Source organism: Hypomesus nipponensis, chromosome 3 (assembly GCF_054491055.1).
Source record: "Hypomesus nipponensis isolate SF chromosome 3, ASM5449105v1, whole genome shotgun sequence".
Lineage (NCBI taxonomy): Eukaryota > Metazoa > Chordata > Actinopteri > Osmeriformes > Osmeridae > Hypomesus > Hypomesus nipponensis.
Genome location: NC_140363.1, coordinates 5,436,654 through 5,453,516, shown reverse-complemented (window position 1 = coordinate 5,453,516; position 16,863 = coordinate 5,436,654). Strand labels below are relative to the sequence as shown.

Below are 16,863 nucleotides of genomic sequence, written 5' to 3'. Positions count from 1 at the left end.
AGTTAAATACTTTTGCCCCACAAAGCCATGCTTGAAAGCTGTGAATGTATTCCTTGTTTTAATTCGTCACTCGTGAGTGACTGACTTCGGTCACGTGCCTGTCAAACCTTCCCGAGTCAGCTAAGATATCAACAACATTGAGGAACCAGCGAGAAGCTAGCTAGCAGACACTGCATCTGAGACAAGCAAAGACATTTGAACTACCAGCGTTCAGATTTACTTTTCACCTTTCTGATTTCCTTTGCGAACCCGAGTAATACGGTTGGTCGGGAACAGCCAAGCATGGGATGAGAAATGGTTTACTATTCCTGGTTGGTTTGTCGGATCTCTTAGTGTAAGCTAACGTTAGCTAGCCTTAACTAGCTAAGTGACTGTACGATGCTAGTTAGTGGCTAGCCCTGCAAACTAGGTGTCTTCTGAAAGTGTATCAGAGATAAGCTGTATAAACATTTCGGAAACTGTTAACAGCTGGTTTGACAAACTATGAAGTATTATTTACAGTCAACTGTGTAGAATAATAATGAAGAGCGGCGGCGAGTTCACATAGGCGTGCCTACCGCCTCTTGTTAGAAGACAACTGCTTCTCTTTTTATAATCAAGCTGCACTAAAATAAGCAATCAATCATCAGCAATATTCCAAAATGCATGACGCTTATGAGCCTGTACCTATTCTGGAAAAACTGCCCCTACAGATCGACTGCCTTGCGGCCTGGGGTAAGTTGACACGACCAAACATTTTCTATCTCAATGACATTGCTGTGAAGGGGTGAAAGGCCCACCAAGTGGTCATTCAAGATGTAAATGTGGGCACTGAGGCCAGCTCGTTACAGGGGTGACCGTCGCAGCTGTAAACAGGTTAGGTAATGCTGTAATTACCAGCCTCATCACTTAGAAGTGCTTGGGCTGGACATGAATTCCAACATGTCACCCCTCGAGCTGTTGTGTTTGTACTAAGACACGCTGTCTCAGATTTCTGTTCTCTGTTGGACAGAGGACTGGCTTCTTGTGGGGACAAAACCAGGACACCTCCTACTCTACAGAATAAAGAAGGATGCAGGTGACTCAGTGCTGCTGTCTGTAAATGACTTGATGTATCCACCACTTTGCTTCCTGCTCATGGAAAAGTGGAGCATTTCCTCATACCAAACTCACCCACTCACCTTGCATGTACACAGCATGTCTTATTGACATATTATTGAATTCTCTCCACCAATAGGCACAAACAGGTTCGAGGTGACGCTTGAGAAGTCCAATAAGAACTTCTCCAAGAAGATCCAGCAGGTACTATGTTGAACGAGTACCTGGGTTGTTTGAGAACGCAGTGTGACGTGTTAGTGGTTTATAAGAAACAGCCGCGGCGTGTGTGTGTGTGTGCGTAACATGACATTATCTTCATCTGTACGCTCTCAACCACATCCCGCTCTCCTCCTCTGCAGCTTTTTGTGGTGTCACAGTACAAGATCCTCGTCAGCCTCCTAGGTACACTCTATACTCCCTCGTTCAGTTGGGACAGTTCAGTTCTTTCTCTGTGTTTAGCACGCAGTACATCCCCCGCCTCCGCGCCGTGTTTTCATGTGCTCCTCTCCTCCCCAGAGAACAACATCCACGTCCATGACCTCCTGACCTTCCAGCAGATCACTGTGGTGTCCAAGGCCAAGGGAGCAACTCTGTTTGCCTGTGACCTGCAGGTAAACCCCTGGTCCTTTTGTTGCAGTGGCTCACCGGTTAAGTGTGCCTACCACGTAGGCTGAGACCTTACGTATCTCTGCCCCTCTATCCATAACCTCCATCTCTGTCCTCTATCTACTCTATGTCTAACCTCTATCTCTGTCCTCTATCTCCGTCCTCTAGCTCTGTCCTCTATCTCTGTCTTCTAGCTCTGTCGTATATCTCTACCGTCTATCTGTAATTTATCTGTTTTATCGTGTGGTTTGCAGCAGTCCAGCTCAGGCGAGGCCAAACTGAGGATGTGTGTAGCAGTGAAGAAGAAGCTGCAGCTGTACTACTGGAAGGACAGGGAGTTCTACGAGCTGCAGGTGAGAGAGGGTGCAAGGGCAGGGGCTGGGGCCAGGGGCTGGGGCTGGGGCCAGGGGCTGTCAGTCAAGGACACATGGACGAGGGCAGAGTGAACTAAAGCAAAGAGGACAAGAATAAAGTATAGTATTTGTAACAGTCTTTTCTTTGCCTGTGTCTCAGGGGGATTTTGCCGCCCCAGACATCCCCAAGTCCATGGCATGGTGCGAGAGCTCTATCTGTGTGGGCTTCAAGAGGGACTACTACCTGATACGGGTGAGGAGGACCTTCATCCTCTCATCCACACTCATCCACACTCATCTACTCTTGTCCACACTCATGTACACTCATCCACACTCATCTACTCATCCACACATCCACACTCGCCCAGCATGTTCACAGAATGTTTATTCTATGGACGCGATCAATGGTGTTCAGTTCTCGCATACTAGACTGCATGTGAGCCCAGCACTACACTCTAATAACGAGTGTCCGCTAACTGACGACAGTGCGTGATCGTCCGTGTCCTGTGTTGTCAGATGGACGGGCGAGGCTCCATCAAGGAGCTCTTCCCCACCGGCAAGCAGCTGGAGGCTCTGGTCGCCCCACTGGCTGATGGGAAGGTGGCGGTGGGCCAGGATGACCTCACGGTGGTGCTGAACGAGGATGGGGTCTGCACCCAGAAGTGCGCCCTCAACTGGACAGACATCCCCATTGCCATGGGTAAAGACTGGGGAAATGATTGTCAGTCTAGGTTCTTCCCATAATGCATTGCCAGGTGTGACTGGGATCTTGGGGAATGTTGTCACGCCGTTTTTTTGCTGTGAGTAACGCAAGGTGCCGGTTTTATGAGTAGCGCCCTTTTTCCCCACATACAGGCACTGTGTTAAACACAGGAACTTTACCTCCCCTCTACACACACACACGCACACATGTTAAGTGTAAGGTCAATATTTTCCGTGGGCAGTGTGCAGGCTCACGACCAAGACCCCAGAGACCACGAAACATGCCCAGTTTTCCAATGACCTTTGGTGACAAAGAAAATGCAAAGTTAGGCCCCCTTTCTTCTTATAGGCCCCTTTCATTCACATTGGAATGCAGAAATAACTGCATGGAAGGGGAAATGAAGCCTTAAAGCCTTCAGGTTTCAAAAAGGTTTCCAATTTCCTCTTTGTGATAAACGCCGACATAGGTTGTGGCTTTGGCTGGAGTCAGGGCAGGATGAGGTGCAGCCAGCCTCAAACCCTCCTCTCCTGTCATCCACGTCCCTGCTGTCAGGGCAGCCTGGTGGAGCAGCCAGCCAGCCCAGGGCCTCCTCCCAGGCCTGTCTAGATGGCTGGCTCCAGCTGGATTTCCTGCCTCTGAAGCCTGGATGTCTAATCCCCCTCTCTCTCTCTCCCTCCCGACCCCAGAGCACCAGCCCCCCTACATCATCGCTGTCCTGCCCCGCTACGTGGAGATCCGGACCTTCGAGCCTCGCTTGCTGGTCCAGAGTGTGGAGCTCCAGAGACCTCGCTTCATCACCTCCGCTGGGTGAGACACCCCTCCTCATGGCTCTGCTCTGATTGGCTAACGAAGGATGGCGACCACCAGTCAGCCTATCACATGTCCGATCACTGCACACGTGATTAGAACCTAACCAATAAAACGATACCAACCAATAAAATGATGCAAAAATCATATCTAGTAAAACAAAAGTACTCTCAAAAGTAAAAACTGACTGTATTTGTTACCCTGCTAAAGCAGTGAGGTAACAGGGAAAATGCCACAACAACTACTAGGTTATGCTGGGATAACCATTGTATATTTCATTATCTTAAAACTTCCGTTTTAAGATAATGGCCTTTATGCTTTTATGCTTCGTTTTATCACAACAAACATTCTTTTCTCTCTCCTCTCCCCTGCTATTCCCAGGCCCAACATTGTGTATGTTGCCAGTAACCACTTTGTGTGGCGACTGGTGCCCGTGTCCATCGCCAGCCAGATCAGACAGCTGCTGCAGGACAAGCAGTTTGAGCTGGCGCTGCAGCTGGCGGTGAGATTATTAGCCCAACACACAGCCCTACACACAGCCCTACACACAGCCCTACACACAGCCCTACACACAACCCTACACACAGCCCTACACACAGCACCAATCACAGCCCTACACACAGTCCTACACACAGCCCTACACACAGCCCTACACACAGCCCTACACACAGCCCTACACACAGCCCTACACACAGCCCTACACACAGCCCTACACACAGCACCAATCACAGCCCTACACACAGCACCAATCACAGCCCTACACACAGCACCAATCACAGCCCTACACACAGCACCAATCACAGCCCTACACACAGCACCAATCACAGCCCTACACACAGCCCTACACACAGCCCTACACACAGCCCTACACACAGCCCTACACACAGCACCAATCACAGCCCTACACACAGCCCTACACACAGCCCTACACACAGCACCAATCACAGCCCTACACACAACCCCAAACACATCACCAAACACAGCCCTACCCAGCACCATACGTAGCCGTACACGGCCCCAAACACAGCAACTATCACGAGAAATTGTTACATCACTGGGCTAAATAACTGGGTTATTTACATTTTATTGGCTTTGGACACACTCTTGTCCAAAGCGACAAAGACAAACTGCAGATGGAGTAAAGCAGAAAATTATGGATCTAATAACAACATCTTTTTTTATTTATTTAATTTTAATCCAGTTTAATCAGTATTTCAGTGGTTTGTGCCAAGGAACTGTCTGCATTTTAACTAGACACAGTTGTGGTCTATCTCCGAAAGCAAAACTTTTTATATTTAATCTTCAAGCTTCATCTGGGCAGAAAGGACACGGTACCTCCTAATTTCTGCTCCGTCCAGCCTCCTCCAGGCCTTTCCTAGCAGGAGGAAGCGGCTTTGTAGTGGGTTTCCCTGCCAGAAGGCTGTGGAGAGTGGAACCAGACTGGAGGTGTTGTCGTAGTCTAACCCAGTGTGTGTGTCTCCCAGAAGATGAAGGACGACTCGGATGGAGACAAGCGCCAGCAGATCCACCACATCCAGAACCTGTATGCCTTCAACCTGTTCTGCCAGAGGAGGTTTGATGACTCCATGCAGGTGTTTGCCAAGCTTGGCACAGGTGAAGTAGCTTTTTGTTCTGTTTGATTTAAGAACTTGATTGTAATTATTCTCATGACCTTCATAGAAGCTGATTGTAATGGTTCTACTATACCTTCAATCACCTTTGGTTTAATGGCGTTCTTTAACCTTGATTATAATGGCCTTTAGAGACTTGATTGTAATGGGGGTCTTGAGACCTTGAGACGACTAATGGTGGTATTAATGGCGAGTGTTTCTGGTTCCCAGACCCGACCCATGTGATTGGGCTGTACCCAGATCTGCTCCCCTCTGACTACCGGAAGCAGCTGCACTACCCCAACCCTCTACCCACCCTGTCTGGAGCAGAGCTGGAGAAGGCACACCTGGCTCTCATAGACTACCTCACCCAGGTTGGTGAGAGTGAGCGAGCGAGAGTGAGCGAGAGAGAAAGTTGATGTTGGACTGACCCCCTGCGAGAAGTTCTGCTGATGGAACTGTCTGTGTGTTTGCAGAAACGCAGCCATCTGGTGAAGCAGCTGAACGACTCAGACCCCTCCACCCCCTCCCCCCTCATGGAGGGAACCCCCACTATCAAGAGCAGGAAGAAGCTGCTGCAGATCATAGACACCACCTTGCTGAAGTGCTACCTGCATGTAAGACCGCCTAGCTGCCCTGTCTGACCCTAACTCTGCATGCAACACCTCTCTAACCCTGTCTGACCCTAACCCTGCATGGAACACCTCTCTAACTGTCTGACCCTAACCCTGCATGGAACACCTCTCTAACCCTGTCTGACCCTAACCCTGCATGGAACACCTCTCTAACCCTGTCTGACCCTAACCCTGCATGGAACACCTCTCTAACCCTGTCTGACCCTAACCCTGCATGGAACACCTCTCTAACCCTGTCTGACCCTAACCCTGCATGGAACACCTCTTTAACCCTGTCTGACCCTAACCCTGCATGGAACACCTCTCTAACCCTGTCTGACCCTAACCCTGCATGGAACACCTCTAGAACCCTGTCTGACCCTAACCCTGCATGGAACACCTCTAGAACCCTAACCCAGTCTGACCCTAACCCTGCATGGAACACCTCTAGAACCCTAACCCAGTCTGACCCTAACCTTGCATGGAACACCTCCCTACTGATGATTAAGTTGAAGATAATGATGGTGACGATTAAGATGATGATAATGACGAGGGTGATAATGATAACGGGGAAGGGGGGGGCGAACAGGGATGATGGTGATGATGATGATGATGATAATGGCGAGGGTGACGGTGAGGAGGATGATGAAGATGATGGTGCCGGTGTTCCCCCCCCTCCAGACCAACGTGGCGCTGGTGTCGCCGCTGCTGCGCCTGGAGAACAACCACTGTCACATCGAGGAGAGCGAGTACGTGCTGAAGAAGGCCCACAAGTACAGCGAGCTCATCATCCTGTACGAGAAGAAGGGCCTGCACCAGAAAGGTACGCTGCGCCACTCGCCTTCAGGACTCACTGGGGTTTGGGGCGGTTTTACGAGCCGTCGCACGGATCATCCGCGGAAGAAACCTCGGGGGGGAGCGATACGGCGAGGGATCCCCCTCCTCTTCCCCCTCCTCCAGAGAGGGTTTGAAAACTGACAGCCCCAGTAGGCAGTAGAGCTGATTCACACATGGAGGGTCTTTATGTATGCTGGATATGCAGCTCTTATGCTGATGCAGGCCAGCTGTGTTGTCTCGGCCGTGGCGGCCGGAGGAGATGTTTGAGTTGACGTGTTGATTTAGCAGACGCTTTTATCTCAAGAAATGTATGAAGGGGCTGGGAGGGTGGGTGGGTGGGTCGTGTGGTGTGGTGTGGTGGGGGGGGGGGGTGGGTGGGTGGGTGGGTGGGGCGTACCTGGGCCCTCTTGATCTGCAGTCAAATGTTCCACCGCTGAGCTACACCCATCAGAGCTCCTTGTTCTGAGGGGATCTTCTGGAAGCAGGCAGGCTAGGAGAGGAGTTTCTCTGGTCCTGGAGAGGAGCATCCGTCTGACGGCCACACGTGTTGTCCTCTGAGATCATAGCTGCCTTAATGTCGTTTGGATTGTTATGTGGTGGTGCACTGTGGGTGCGTGTGTTTTTAATCAGTCCTTCACAAGCTCCTTGGGTGACGTAATGTTCCGTAATCCTGTTGTTTTCCCCCTCCCTCTTACTCTCTCTCCTCCTCCCCTCTCTTTCTCGCGCGTTCTCATCCGTCTCTGTCCCCCTCGCTCAGAGCTCTCTCTCTCTCTCCCACACCCCCTCTCTCCCCCTTTCCCAACGCTATCCCTACCTCTCTCTTTCGCTCAAAAATCTCTCCCTCTCTCTCCTTTTCTCTTTCAGATCTCTCTCTCTCCTCGCTCTTTCCCCCCCCCCCCCCCCACCATGGCTCTCTCCCCCTCTGTCTGTTCCGTTATCTCTGCCTACTGCTTCTCAGACCAGCTGTTCTGGTTTGGGCAAACACCCTGGGTGTGTCTGCCAGGTCCATGTTCAGTTGAACCACGCAAACGGAGAGCTGTATTACACTCCAAGTATGACACACCAGTGTTCCATCATCATCCGGAATATGCCCTGTCCTTGTTCCCTCATGTCTGTGTCTGTTCCCACCCTGTGCCCACCCCTCCCTCCGCCCTCTCCTCAGCCCTCCAGGTGTTACTAGACCAGTCCACCAAGGCCAACTCTCCACTGAAGGGCCATGAGAGGACCGTGCAGTACCTCCAGAGACTAGGTAAACGCTCTGCTGTATTCAACACTAGACTGCTGTCATCTACACAACGACTGTCATCTACACTACTACTGTTTTCATCTTCTCTGTACTCCTGTAATCTATACCATTGGCTACAGCTGTAATATTCTCGAAACTGCTGTCGTCCACACAAAACTGCCGTAGTCTGCTTCTATACTGCAGTCATCTACGCTATACTCCCCAAACTCTAATCTGTCCCCTGCTCCCCCGCAGGGATGGAGAACCTGGGCATCATCTTTGAGTTCTCCCCCTGGGTGCTGAAGATCTGCCCCGAGGACGGCCTGAAGGTGAGAGTCTGACCGGGGAGGCGTGGCTGCACATGCACACGGATGGACACGCGTACCGATCGATGGAGGATTTGAACCTGCGATGTCTTCATCTGCAGTCCAATGCTCCAACCGCAAAGCTAAACCTACCACTATAGCTCATATATAGCCCCCCCCCCTCCCCCCCCGACTCAGAGCTGTGTTCCTCTCTGGTGGTCAGATGTTCACGGAGGACCTGCCGGAGGTGGAGGCGCTGCCCAGGGACCGGGTGCTGGGCTTCCTGAGGGAGGGCTTCCAGGAGCTGGCCGTCCCCTACCTGGAGCACATCCTGCACGAGTGGCAGGAGAAGGGGCCCCACTTCCACAACGTGCTGGTCCAGCTGTACCTGGAGAGGGTGCAGGGCCTCATGAAGCAATACCTCAACTCCCTGCCTGAGGGTAGGTGCTGGGGCCCCGCCCACGTCCACGCAGCCCGCATTCGGACAGAACCCTAGATGAGCTAACCGCTAACGGTAGCTCGTGAAATTTGGCAGCTCATTCCGGTAGCCAAAGCCGGCTCCATGTCGGTGTCCATCATGGATATAGAAAGGTAGAGACTGCCATTTGACGCGTGTACAGTGAAACATGTACAGTTTGTCATGAGAAATGCATACTTCTCTAGAAAATCGAATACTTTCTTAATTGTGAAGCACTTTTCATTAAATTTGGTTTCTTAAACGTGTAAGAAATTGAACCTGATACTTGTAACCAGTAAACTGAATTTGATTCCAATAAGACATAAATAACCAGTATAACATACAATTTCTCACCCCTCCAACATGGCAGACACATAGTGGCAACATTCAATTCCAAAAACGTTATTGTCCTCTTCATAGAGCTAGCAGCAGCCAGTGAAGTATCTACCTTTCTATGGGTATCCAGGAGGGATTTACTTTAACATTTGACTACGGTGGGTAATCAATCAATGTCTCTTCCTAGTGATCCTAGCTCTCGGGGCCTCTTAGGGGCCCCCTAGGCATCTGTCAGGGCCCTGTGAAGGGTGACTGCAGTGCTCCTCGTCTGACGTCGAAGGCCTTCCTCTGTGTGTGCCTGCTGCCGGACGTCTCGCCTGCTCTGCTGACCTGAAGCTCTTCACTCCTCTCACCCTCCCGCTCTTCTGTCTGTTAGGAGTGCCTCCCGTGGCTGCTGGGAAGGAGGAGGGCGAGCTGGGGGAGTTCCGGAACAAGCTGCTGTGTTTTTTGGAGGTGTCCACCTCCTACGAGCCGGCCAAGCTCATCAGTGACTTCCCCTTCGATGGTGAGGATGGCTGGACGGCTGGATGGATGGATGGATGGCAGGACCGGATGGTTGTGGCAGTGTTGTGGCTGTGTTGGTCCTGTGTTGTGGCCGTGTTGTGGCCGTGTTGTGGCCGTGTTGGGGCCGTGTTGGGGCCGTGTTGGGGCCGTGTCGGTGCTGTGTTGTGGCTGTGTTGTGGCTGTCCCCTCCTGACTGTGTGCCTGCTGTTTCTCCAGGTCTGCTGGAGGAGAGGGCCTTGTTGCTAGGCAGGATGGGGAAGCACGAACAGGCTCTCTTCATCTACGTCCACATCCTGAAAGACACACACATGGCAGAGGAGTGAGCGCGCGCGCACACACGCTACACACATCCTGCTCACACCATGCACACCACACTTGCACACACCACACGCACTACACATATACAAACCACACACACAGTTGTACCCATCCCCCCCCACTGCCCCCAACTAGCTGACCGCTGTTGATTGAAGAGATGCTCCTGTTGTAACAGGTCCTGGTGTTCTCTCCTCAGGTACTGTCACGGCCACTACGACAAGCTGACTGACGGGAACAGAGACGTGAGTCCACAACACCCCTCTCTCTCTCACAACACCCTCTCTCTCTCACAACACCCCCTCTCTCTCTCACAACACCCCTCTCTCTCTCTCTCTCTCTCTCTCTCTCTCACAACACCCCTCTCTCTCTCACAACACCCCCCCTCTCTCTCACAACACCCCCCCTCTCTCTCACAACACCCCCCCTCTCTCTCACAACACCCCTCTCTCTCTCACAACACCCCTCTCTCTCTCACAACACCCCTCTCTCTCTCACAACACCCCCCCCCTCTCTCACAACACCCCCTCTCTCTCACAACACCCTCTCTCTCTCACAACACCCTCTCTCTCTCACAACACCCCCTCTCTCTCACAACACCCCTCTCTCTCTCACAACACCCTCTCTCTCTCACAACACCCTCTCTCTCTCACAACACCCCCTCTCTCTCACAACACCCCTCTCTCTCTCACAACACCCCCCCTCTCTCACAACACCCCTCTCTCTCTCACAACACCCCCCCTCTCTCTCACAACACCCCCTCTCTCTCACAACACCCCCTCTCTCTCTCACAACACCCTCTCTCTCTCACAACACCCCTCTCTCTCTCACAACACCCCCTCTCTCTCACAACACCCCCCCCCTCTCTCACAACACCCCCCTCTCTCTCACAACACCCCCCCTCTCTCACAACACCCCCTCTCTCTCACAACACCCCTCTCTCTCACAACACCCCCTCTCTCTCACAACACCCCCTCTCTCTCACAACACCCCTCTCTCTCTCACAACACCCCCTCTCTCTCACAACACCCCCTCTCTCTCACAACACCCCTCTCTCTCACAACACCCCCTCTCTCTCACAACACCCCCTCTCTCTCTCACAACACCCCCTCTCTCTCACAACACCCCCTCTCTCTCACAACACCCCCTCTCTCTCACAACACCCCCTCTCTCTCACAACACCCCCTCTCTCTCACAACACCCCCTCTCTCTCACAACACCCCCTCTCTCTCACAACACCCCCCCCCTCTCTCACAACACCCCTCTCTCTCACACAACACTCCCTCATGTCTAATCCAATCAAACTATTCACACACCTGTCACACAGGTCTTCACAATTGAACTCAGATGTCAAACCTCATGGCCCCCTCCTGGTACCCCCCCCCCCCCCACACACACACACACCTACATACATGTGTGCTAACCCCGGCTGCCCCCCCCCTCCCCTAGGTGTACCTGTCTCTGCTGCGCATGTACCTGTCCCCCCCTGACGTGCACTGCCTGGGGCCCGTCCAGATAGAGAAGAGCGAGCCCCAGCCCAACCTCCAGGCCGCCCTGCAGGTGCTGGAGCTGCACCACAGCAAGCTCAACACCACCAAGGTGAGGCCTGAACAGCCACTAGGGGGGGCGTTTAGCAGGTGCTTTCGTCCAAAGCGACGTACAGAAGGGGGATTCGAACCTAGGACTTCTTGATCTGCAGTCAGATGTTCTTATCACTTTATAATTCTGTCTCTGGTTGGTTTTTATTATTCCGACTCTGCCTGATGTTTTTAGTTGTACTCGGTGGATGGCTGTAACTCAGTGGTAGAGAAATTGACTGCAGATCAAGAGGTCCTAGGTTCAAATCCCCTCTGTACCTTGCTTTGGCATCTGCTAAATGAACTATTGTCATTAGTATTCAATGTATTTGTTTATTATAATTTGTTTTATTGTTTGTTCGCGTGAAATGCTTTAATCTCTATGAAATGTTGTAACATAAACATGTTTTTGTGACTGGGTGCTGTGGAGTTCTGCCTTGTTCTACTGTATATCTCAGCTGTTTACTTAAGCTTCATATCTCATCCTGACAAACCCAGCATCCCTCCACTGTTAACTGTGTTTCTATGTTATCTGAGACCTTTAGTCAGTCTTCCTGCTGGTGAAATGTACCGTGTGGTTTCTCAAGGATTCAAGGATAGGTATTGTGTTAGGGAGTCACCGGGGAAGTGGGTTAGAGGTCATCAGGTTAATGACTGGTTTGATGTTTGGAGGTCAGGAGGTTCGGAGGTTCTGAGGTCAGGAGGTTTTGGGGTCAGGAGGTTCTGAGGTCAAGAGGTTCCGGGGGTTGGTGGGTCTCATCTGCTCTCCCCTCTTCTCTCTCCTTTGTTCTCCTCTTTCCTGCTCCTCTCGCCTTGCTCTCCTCCTCTCTGCTCTGCCCTCATTCTCTCCCTTCTTTTATCCTCCTCTTTTGATCCTCCTCTATTCTGCTCCCCTCTCCGCCCCTCTCTCCTGCTCCGCGCTCCGTCATTGGCATTTATGTGGCTGTTCATGGCTTTCATGTCTCCTGGCCGAGCTCCCAGAGCCTGCCATGCCAGCAGCACGGGGGGAGAGGGGGTGAAACACGCGGGCGTGAAGAGAGGGGAAACAGTGGGCGGCGCACAGATGGAGGGAGAGAGGGAGGACCTGAGACTCTGGGGATGCTTTTAGACGTGAGCCTGCGAGGAGAAACTCTGCTCTGCCGTGCTCTGTGTGCTGGTCGGCCACCGGCGGAGATGCTAACGCCATCTATCTCTCTCACCCGTCTCACCCCCCTCTCTCATCCCTCTCTCTCTCTTCCTCTCTCTCTCTCCATCTACCCCTCCCCCTGGTTCCTCCTCCCTTCCCCCTCTCCTCTCCCCAGAGACAGGACAGGGATCATGTTTCCTCTATGTAATCCAGCCTGATAACATAGAACCCTGTCTTCCCCTTTCCTACCCCATAGTAACAGACTTTGTGTCCTCCAGTAGAGTAACAGACCGAGTGTCCTCAAGGAGAGTAACATAACCTAGTCTCCTCCAGTAGCCTGACAACAATACCCACGCTAGGGGCCGTCGCTGGGGGTGGTAAGGTCTGAATACTGCAACTGGTTAAACTCACTCCTCAAACACCTCCCACCCATTGAAGCAAGCTTTCCAATGGCTAACCTAGCTGGCTCAAGGACTGTTATTGAGAGGTGGGTGACTGAGTCAGCACTACTCAGAGTTTGAACTCTGGAGTGGGCAACTGAGGGAGGAAGGGATACTGAGGAGCGTCGCCATGACACCTGTGACGTGTCTGTTTCCTAGGCGATAAACTTGCTGCCAGCCAACACTCAGATCCGCGAGATCGGCGTGTTCCTGGAGAGTGTGCTGGAGGACACGGCCCAGAGGAAGCGCTTCAACCAGGTCCTGAAGAGCCTGCTGCAGGCTGAGTTCCTCCGGGTAAGACCCCCTACACACACACACACAGAGACCCCCTACACACACACACACAGAGACCCCCTACACACACACACACACACAGACCCCCTACACACACACACAGACCCCCTACACACACACACACACACACACACCCTACACACACACACACACACACACACACAGACCCCCTACACACACACACACACACACACACAGACAGACCCCCTACACACACACACACACAGACCCCCTACACACACACACACACACACACAGAGACCCCCTACACACACACACACACACACACACAGAGACCCCCTACACACACACACACACACACACAGACCCCCTACACACACACACACACACACACACAGACCCCCTACACACACACACACACACACAGAGACCCCCTATACACACACACACAGAGACCCCCTACACACACACACACACAGAGACCCCCTACACACACACACACACACACACACAGAGACCCCATACACGCACACACACAGAGACCCCCTACACACACACACACAGAGACCCCTACACACACACAGAGACCCCCTACACACACACACACACACACACACAGAGACCCCTACACACACACAGGAGACCCCGCACCCACGCTTATGATCATCACTAGAAAAAGGATTGGGGGGACGGGGGCTATATGAATATGTCAACTAGGTCCCAGCCTCCCCAGTGTTGGCCATGGCCAGTAAACGTGAGGTGTGTATGTAGGTCCAGGAGGAGCGGATATACCACCAGCAGGTCAAGTGTGTCATCACCGAGGAGAAGACCTGCCGCGTCTGCAAGAAGAAGATAGGCAACAGGTAACCCTCATCCTGTCCTCATCCCACCCTGCTACACCCTCATCCTGCACTGCTACACCCTCATCCCACCTTGCTAACGCCCTCATCCTGCCCTCATCCCACCCTGCTAACACCATCATCCTGCCCTCATGCCACACTGCTACACCCTCATCCCACCCTGCTAACACCCTCATCCCACCCTGCTAACACCGTCGTCCCACCCTGCTACACCCTCATCCTGCCCTGCTACACCCTCATCCTGTCCTCATCCCACCCTGCTACACCCTCATCCTGCACTGCTACACCCTCATCCCACCCTGCTAACACCCTCATCCTGCCCTCATCCCACCCTGCTAACACCCTCATCCTGCCCTCATCCCACCCTGCTACACCCTCATCCCACCCTGCTACACCCTCATCCCACCCTGCTACACCCTCATCCCACCCTGCTAACACCCTCATCCCACCCTGCTACACCCTCATCATGCCCTGCTACACCCTCATCCTGCCCTCATCCCACCCTGCTACACCCTCATCCTGCCCTCATCCCACCCTGCTACACCATCATCCCACCCTGCTAACACCCTCATCCTGCCCTCATCCCACCCTGCTACACCCTCATCCCACCCTGCTACACCCTCATCCCACCCTGCTAACACCCTCATCCCACCCTGCTACACCCTCATCCTGCCCTCATCCCACCCTGCTACACCCTCATCCTGCCCTCATCCCACCCTGCTACACCCTCATCCCACCCTGCTAACACCCTCATCCTGCCCTCATCCCACCCTGCTACACCCTCATCCTGCCCTCATCCCACCCTGCTACACCCTCATCCCACCCTGCTAACACCCTCATCCTGCCCTCATCCCACCCTGCTACACTCTCTTCCTTCCCTTATCCCAGCCTTTTTCCAGCCCTCATCCCACCTTTATCCCAGCCTTCATCCTGCCCTCATCCCACCCCGCTACACTCTCTTCCTTCCCTTATCCCAGCTTTTTTCCAGCCCTCATCCCACCTTTATCCCAGCCTTCATCCTGCCCTCACCCCACCCTGCTACACCCTCATACCAACCTTATCCCAGCTTTCATTCAGCATGCATTCCACTCTGCTCCTGGACCTACTGAGAGCTCTCCAGGACCAGGGCCATGTTGATCTATGAGTTCACTTTGTCTGCAGTTAAAGGAGATGTATTTGCCTCTCTCTCTGCTGCCTAGCGCCTTCGCCCGCTATCCCAACGGCGTGGTGGTCCACTACTTCTGCTGCAAGGACCGAGCGGTCTGCCCCACGGAGCAGTGATGCCCCTCCACCTCCCGCACGGCCCCCTGGGAGATGATTCCGCCTCCGTCTGCTAACACATGCGCCCCCCTGTGGACTCCTGCTACAGGCACTCTGCAAGATGCCAAGAGAATGTTGGAAAGGGAAGGAGTTCTAGAATTTTGGCAAGTGAAGGAGTTCTAGAATGTTGGAAAGTCAAGGAGTTCTAGAATGTATGAAAGTAAAGGAATTCTAGAACTTTGGAACATACTGTATGGAGTTCCAGATCTTTGGTCACCTGTAGCTCTGAAGCTGTCTAAAGACGGGAGTACTGTATCTCTCTGGCTGGTTCTCTGGATGTGTGTGTGTGCGTGCGTGCTTGTGTGTGTGTGTGTGTGTATATGTGTGCTTGACGGAGCAGTTGGAATGTTGGGGGTGTATCTGATGGAGTGTGATGTGCCAGGGAGAGACATTTGACATTCAAGCATGTTCCGCTGCTGGGTGAGGATCCACTGCTCTGGAGAGAGATGTTGGACAGCGCTCCGCACCTGAGGAGAAGCACGTCTCCTGACGTTCTCAGGCCTGTGTGAGAGGCCTGTTCTAGCCTGCTGACTCAGTGCTGTGGTCTCTCTCCCCCTGCTCGCTCTCTCTCACAGTCTCCCTCACTTGTGCCATCCCAGAGACAGCTCTGCGTGCTACAAACTCGAAACAGCATCTCTTCTTAAATGCCTTGTGTGACTTTTAAGATTGCACTTAAAAGCAGTCGTTTGCATCTCACTTTTTATGTTGACTGTTAGGTGGAATTTCGGAGGAGGGCTTTGAAACCAGACCAGTTTAACATTTAGGCCACCTTTACCAAAAGTGTCTAGGCATGTTTTTGGTGTGCTTGTTACCTGATTACATGCAAGTCTCAATATACACTTACAAAATGCTTTCCTTTTCTGGTTCAATATTTTTTATTTTATTTAATATTTTGCTTTTTTTGTGTGTATTTTACCTTAGTCAAAGTACACATAATTAACTTGCAACAAGGTGGATATCTGAAATACAACACTTTAAAATGGGCTGTTCTCCTGTATTTATTCTTAAATCATGCGCTAAACTATTGGATAGAACGAGGCTGTCCAGGGTGGTCAGACCTGAATCCCCTTACCGCCTGCTGCAGACAGGCTGCACACGCTCTGTCTGGACTGATTTTATTACAGATGTTGGTACCACTGTTTGTATATGGACTGAGAGAATATTGATGAAAGCGTTCTAATCAAAGTGGTTTTACTCTAAAGAGCAAATCCAACATATACTGTATGTATTCTGTATTGCTTCAATAAACATGCATTTTCACTCTCTTTGTCCATATGTGGATCGTAAGCACGTGTGCAACATTATTCTACCCGACCTCACCTACCTCACCTGTCCCACCTCAACTCTAGCACCTCACTTGTCCTACGTTACCTCACTTCTACCTTACCTCACCTGTCTTAGCTAAGCGACTGTATTAATGGGCCTCTCCATTCCAAGCAGTGCAGATTCCCTGTGGTGTGGTAATGGTCTGAGGCTAAGACACCAGATAGTATTCACAGGACACTGTTACTGTCTGGCTAATGGACTCAAACACTA

General features: G+C 52.1%; 1 protein-coding gene across 2 annotated transcripts; it reads left to right on the top strand.

Moving 5' to 3' along the window:
* Positions 1-120: 120 nt before the first annotated feature.
* vps39 (VPS39 subunit of HOPS complex) lies at positions 121-16,590 on the top strand. 2 transcript variants are annotated; one of them, XM_084673048.1, is made up of 24 exons: positions 121-714; positions 992-1,057; positions 1,217-1,281; positions 1,437-1,479; positions 1,594-1,688; positions 1,938-2,036; positions 2,197-2,289; positions 2,553-2,736; positions 3,426-3,546; positions 3,928-4,048; positions 5,034-5,160; positions 5,388-5,530; positions 5,633-5,773; positions 6,452-6,593; positions 7,770-7,856; positions 8,088-8,161; positions 8,361-8,577; positions 9,307-9,435; positions 9,651-9,753; positions 9,949-9,994; positions 11,199-11,348; positions 13,052-13,186; positions 13,919-14,010; positions 15,207-16,590. In XM_084673048.1, the coding sequence occupies exons 1-24, from the start codon at positions 642-644 to the stop codon at positions 15,286-15,288; spliced, it is 2,628 nt and encodes an 875-aa protein (XP_084529174.1). In that variant the 5' UTR covers positions 121-641; the 3' UTR covers positions 15,289-16,590. The 2 variants fall into 2 exon arrangements, with proteins under 2 accessions (XP_084529174.1, XP_084529165.1); XM_084673039.1 differs by having other exon boundaries at positions 5,031-5,160.
* Positions 16,591-16,863: the final 273 nt, after the last annotated feature.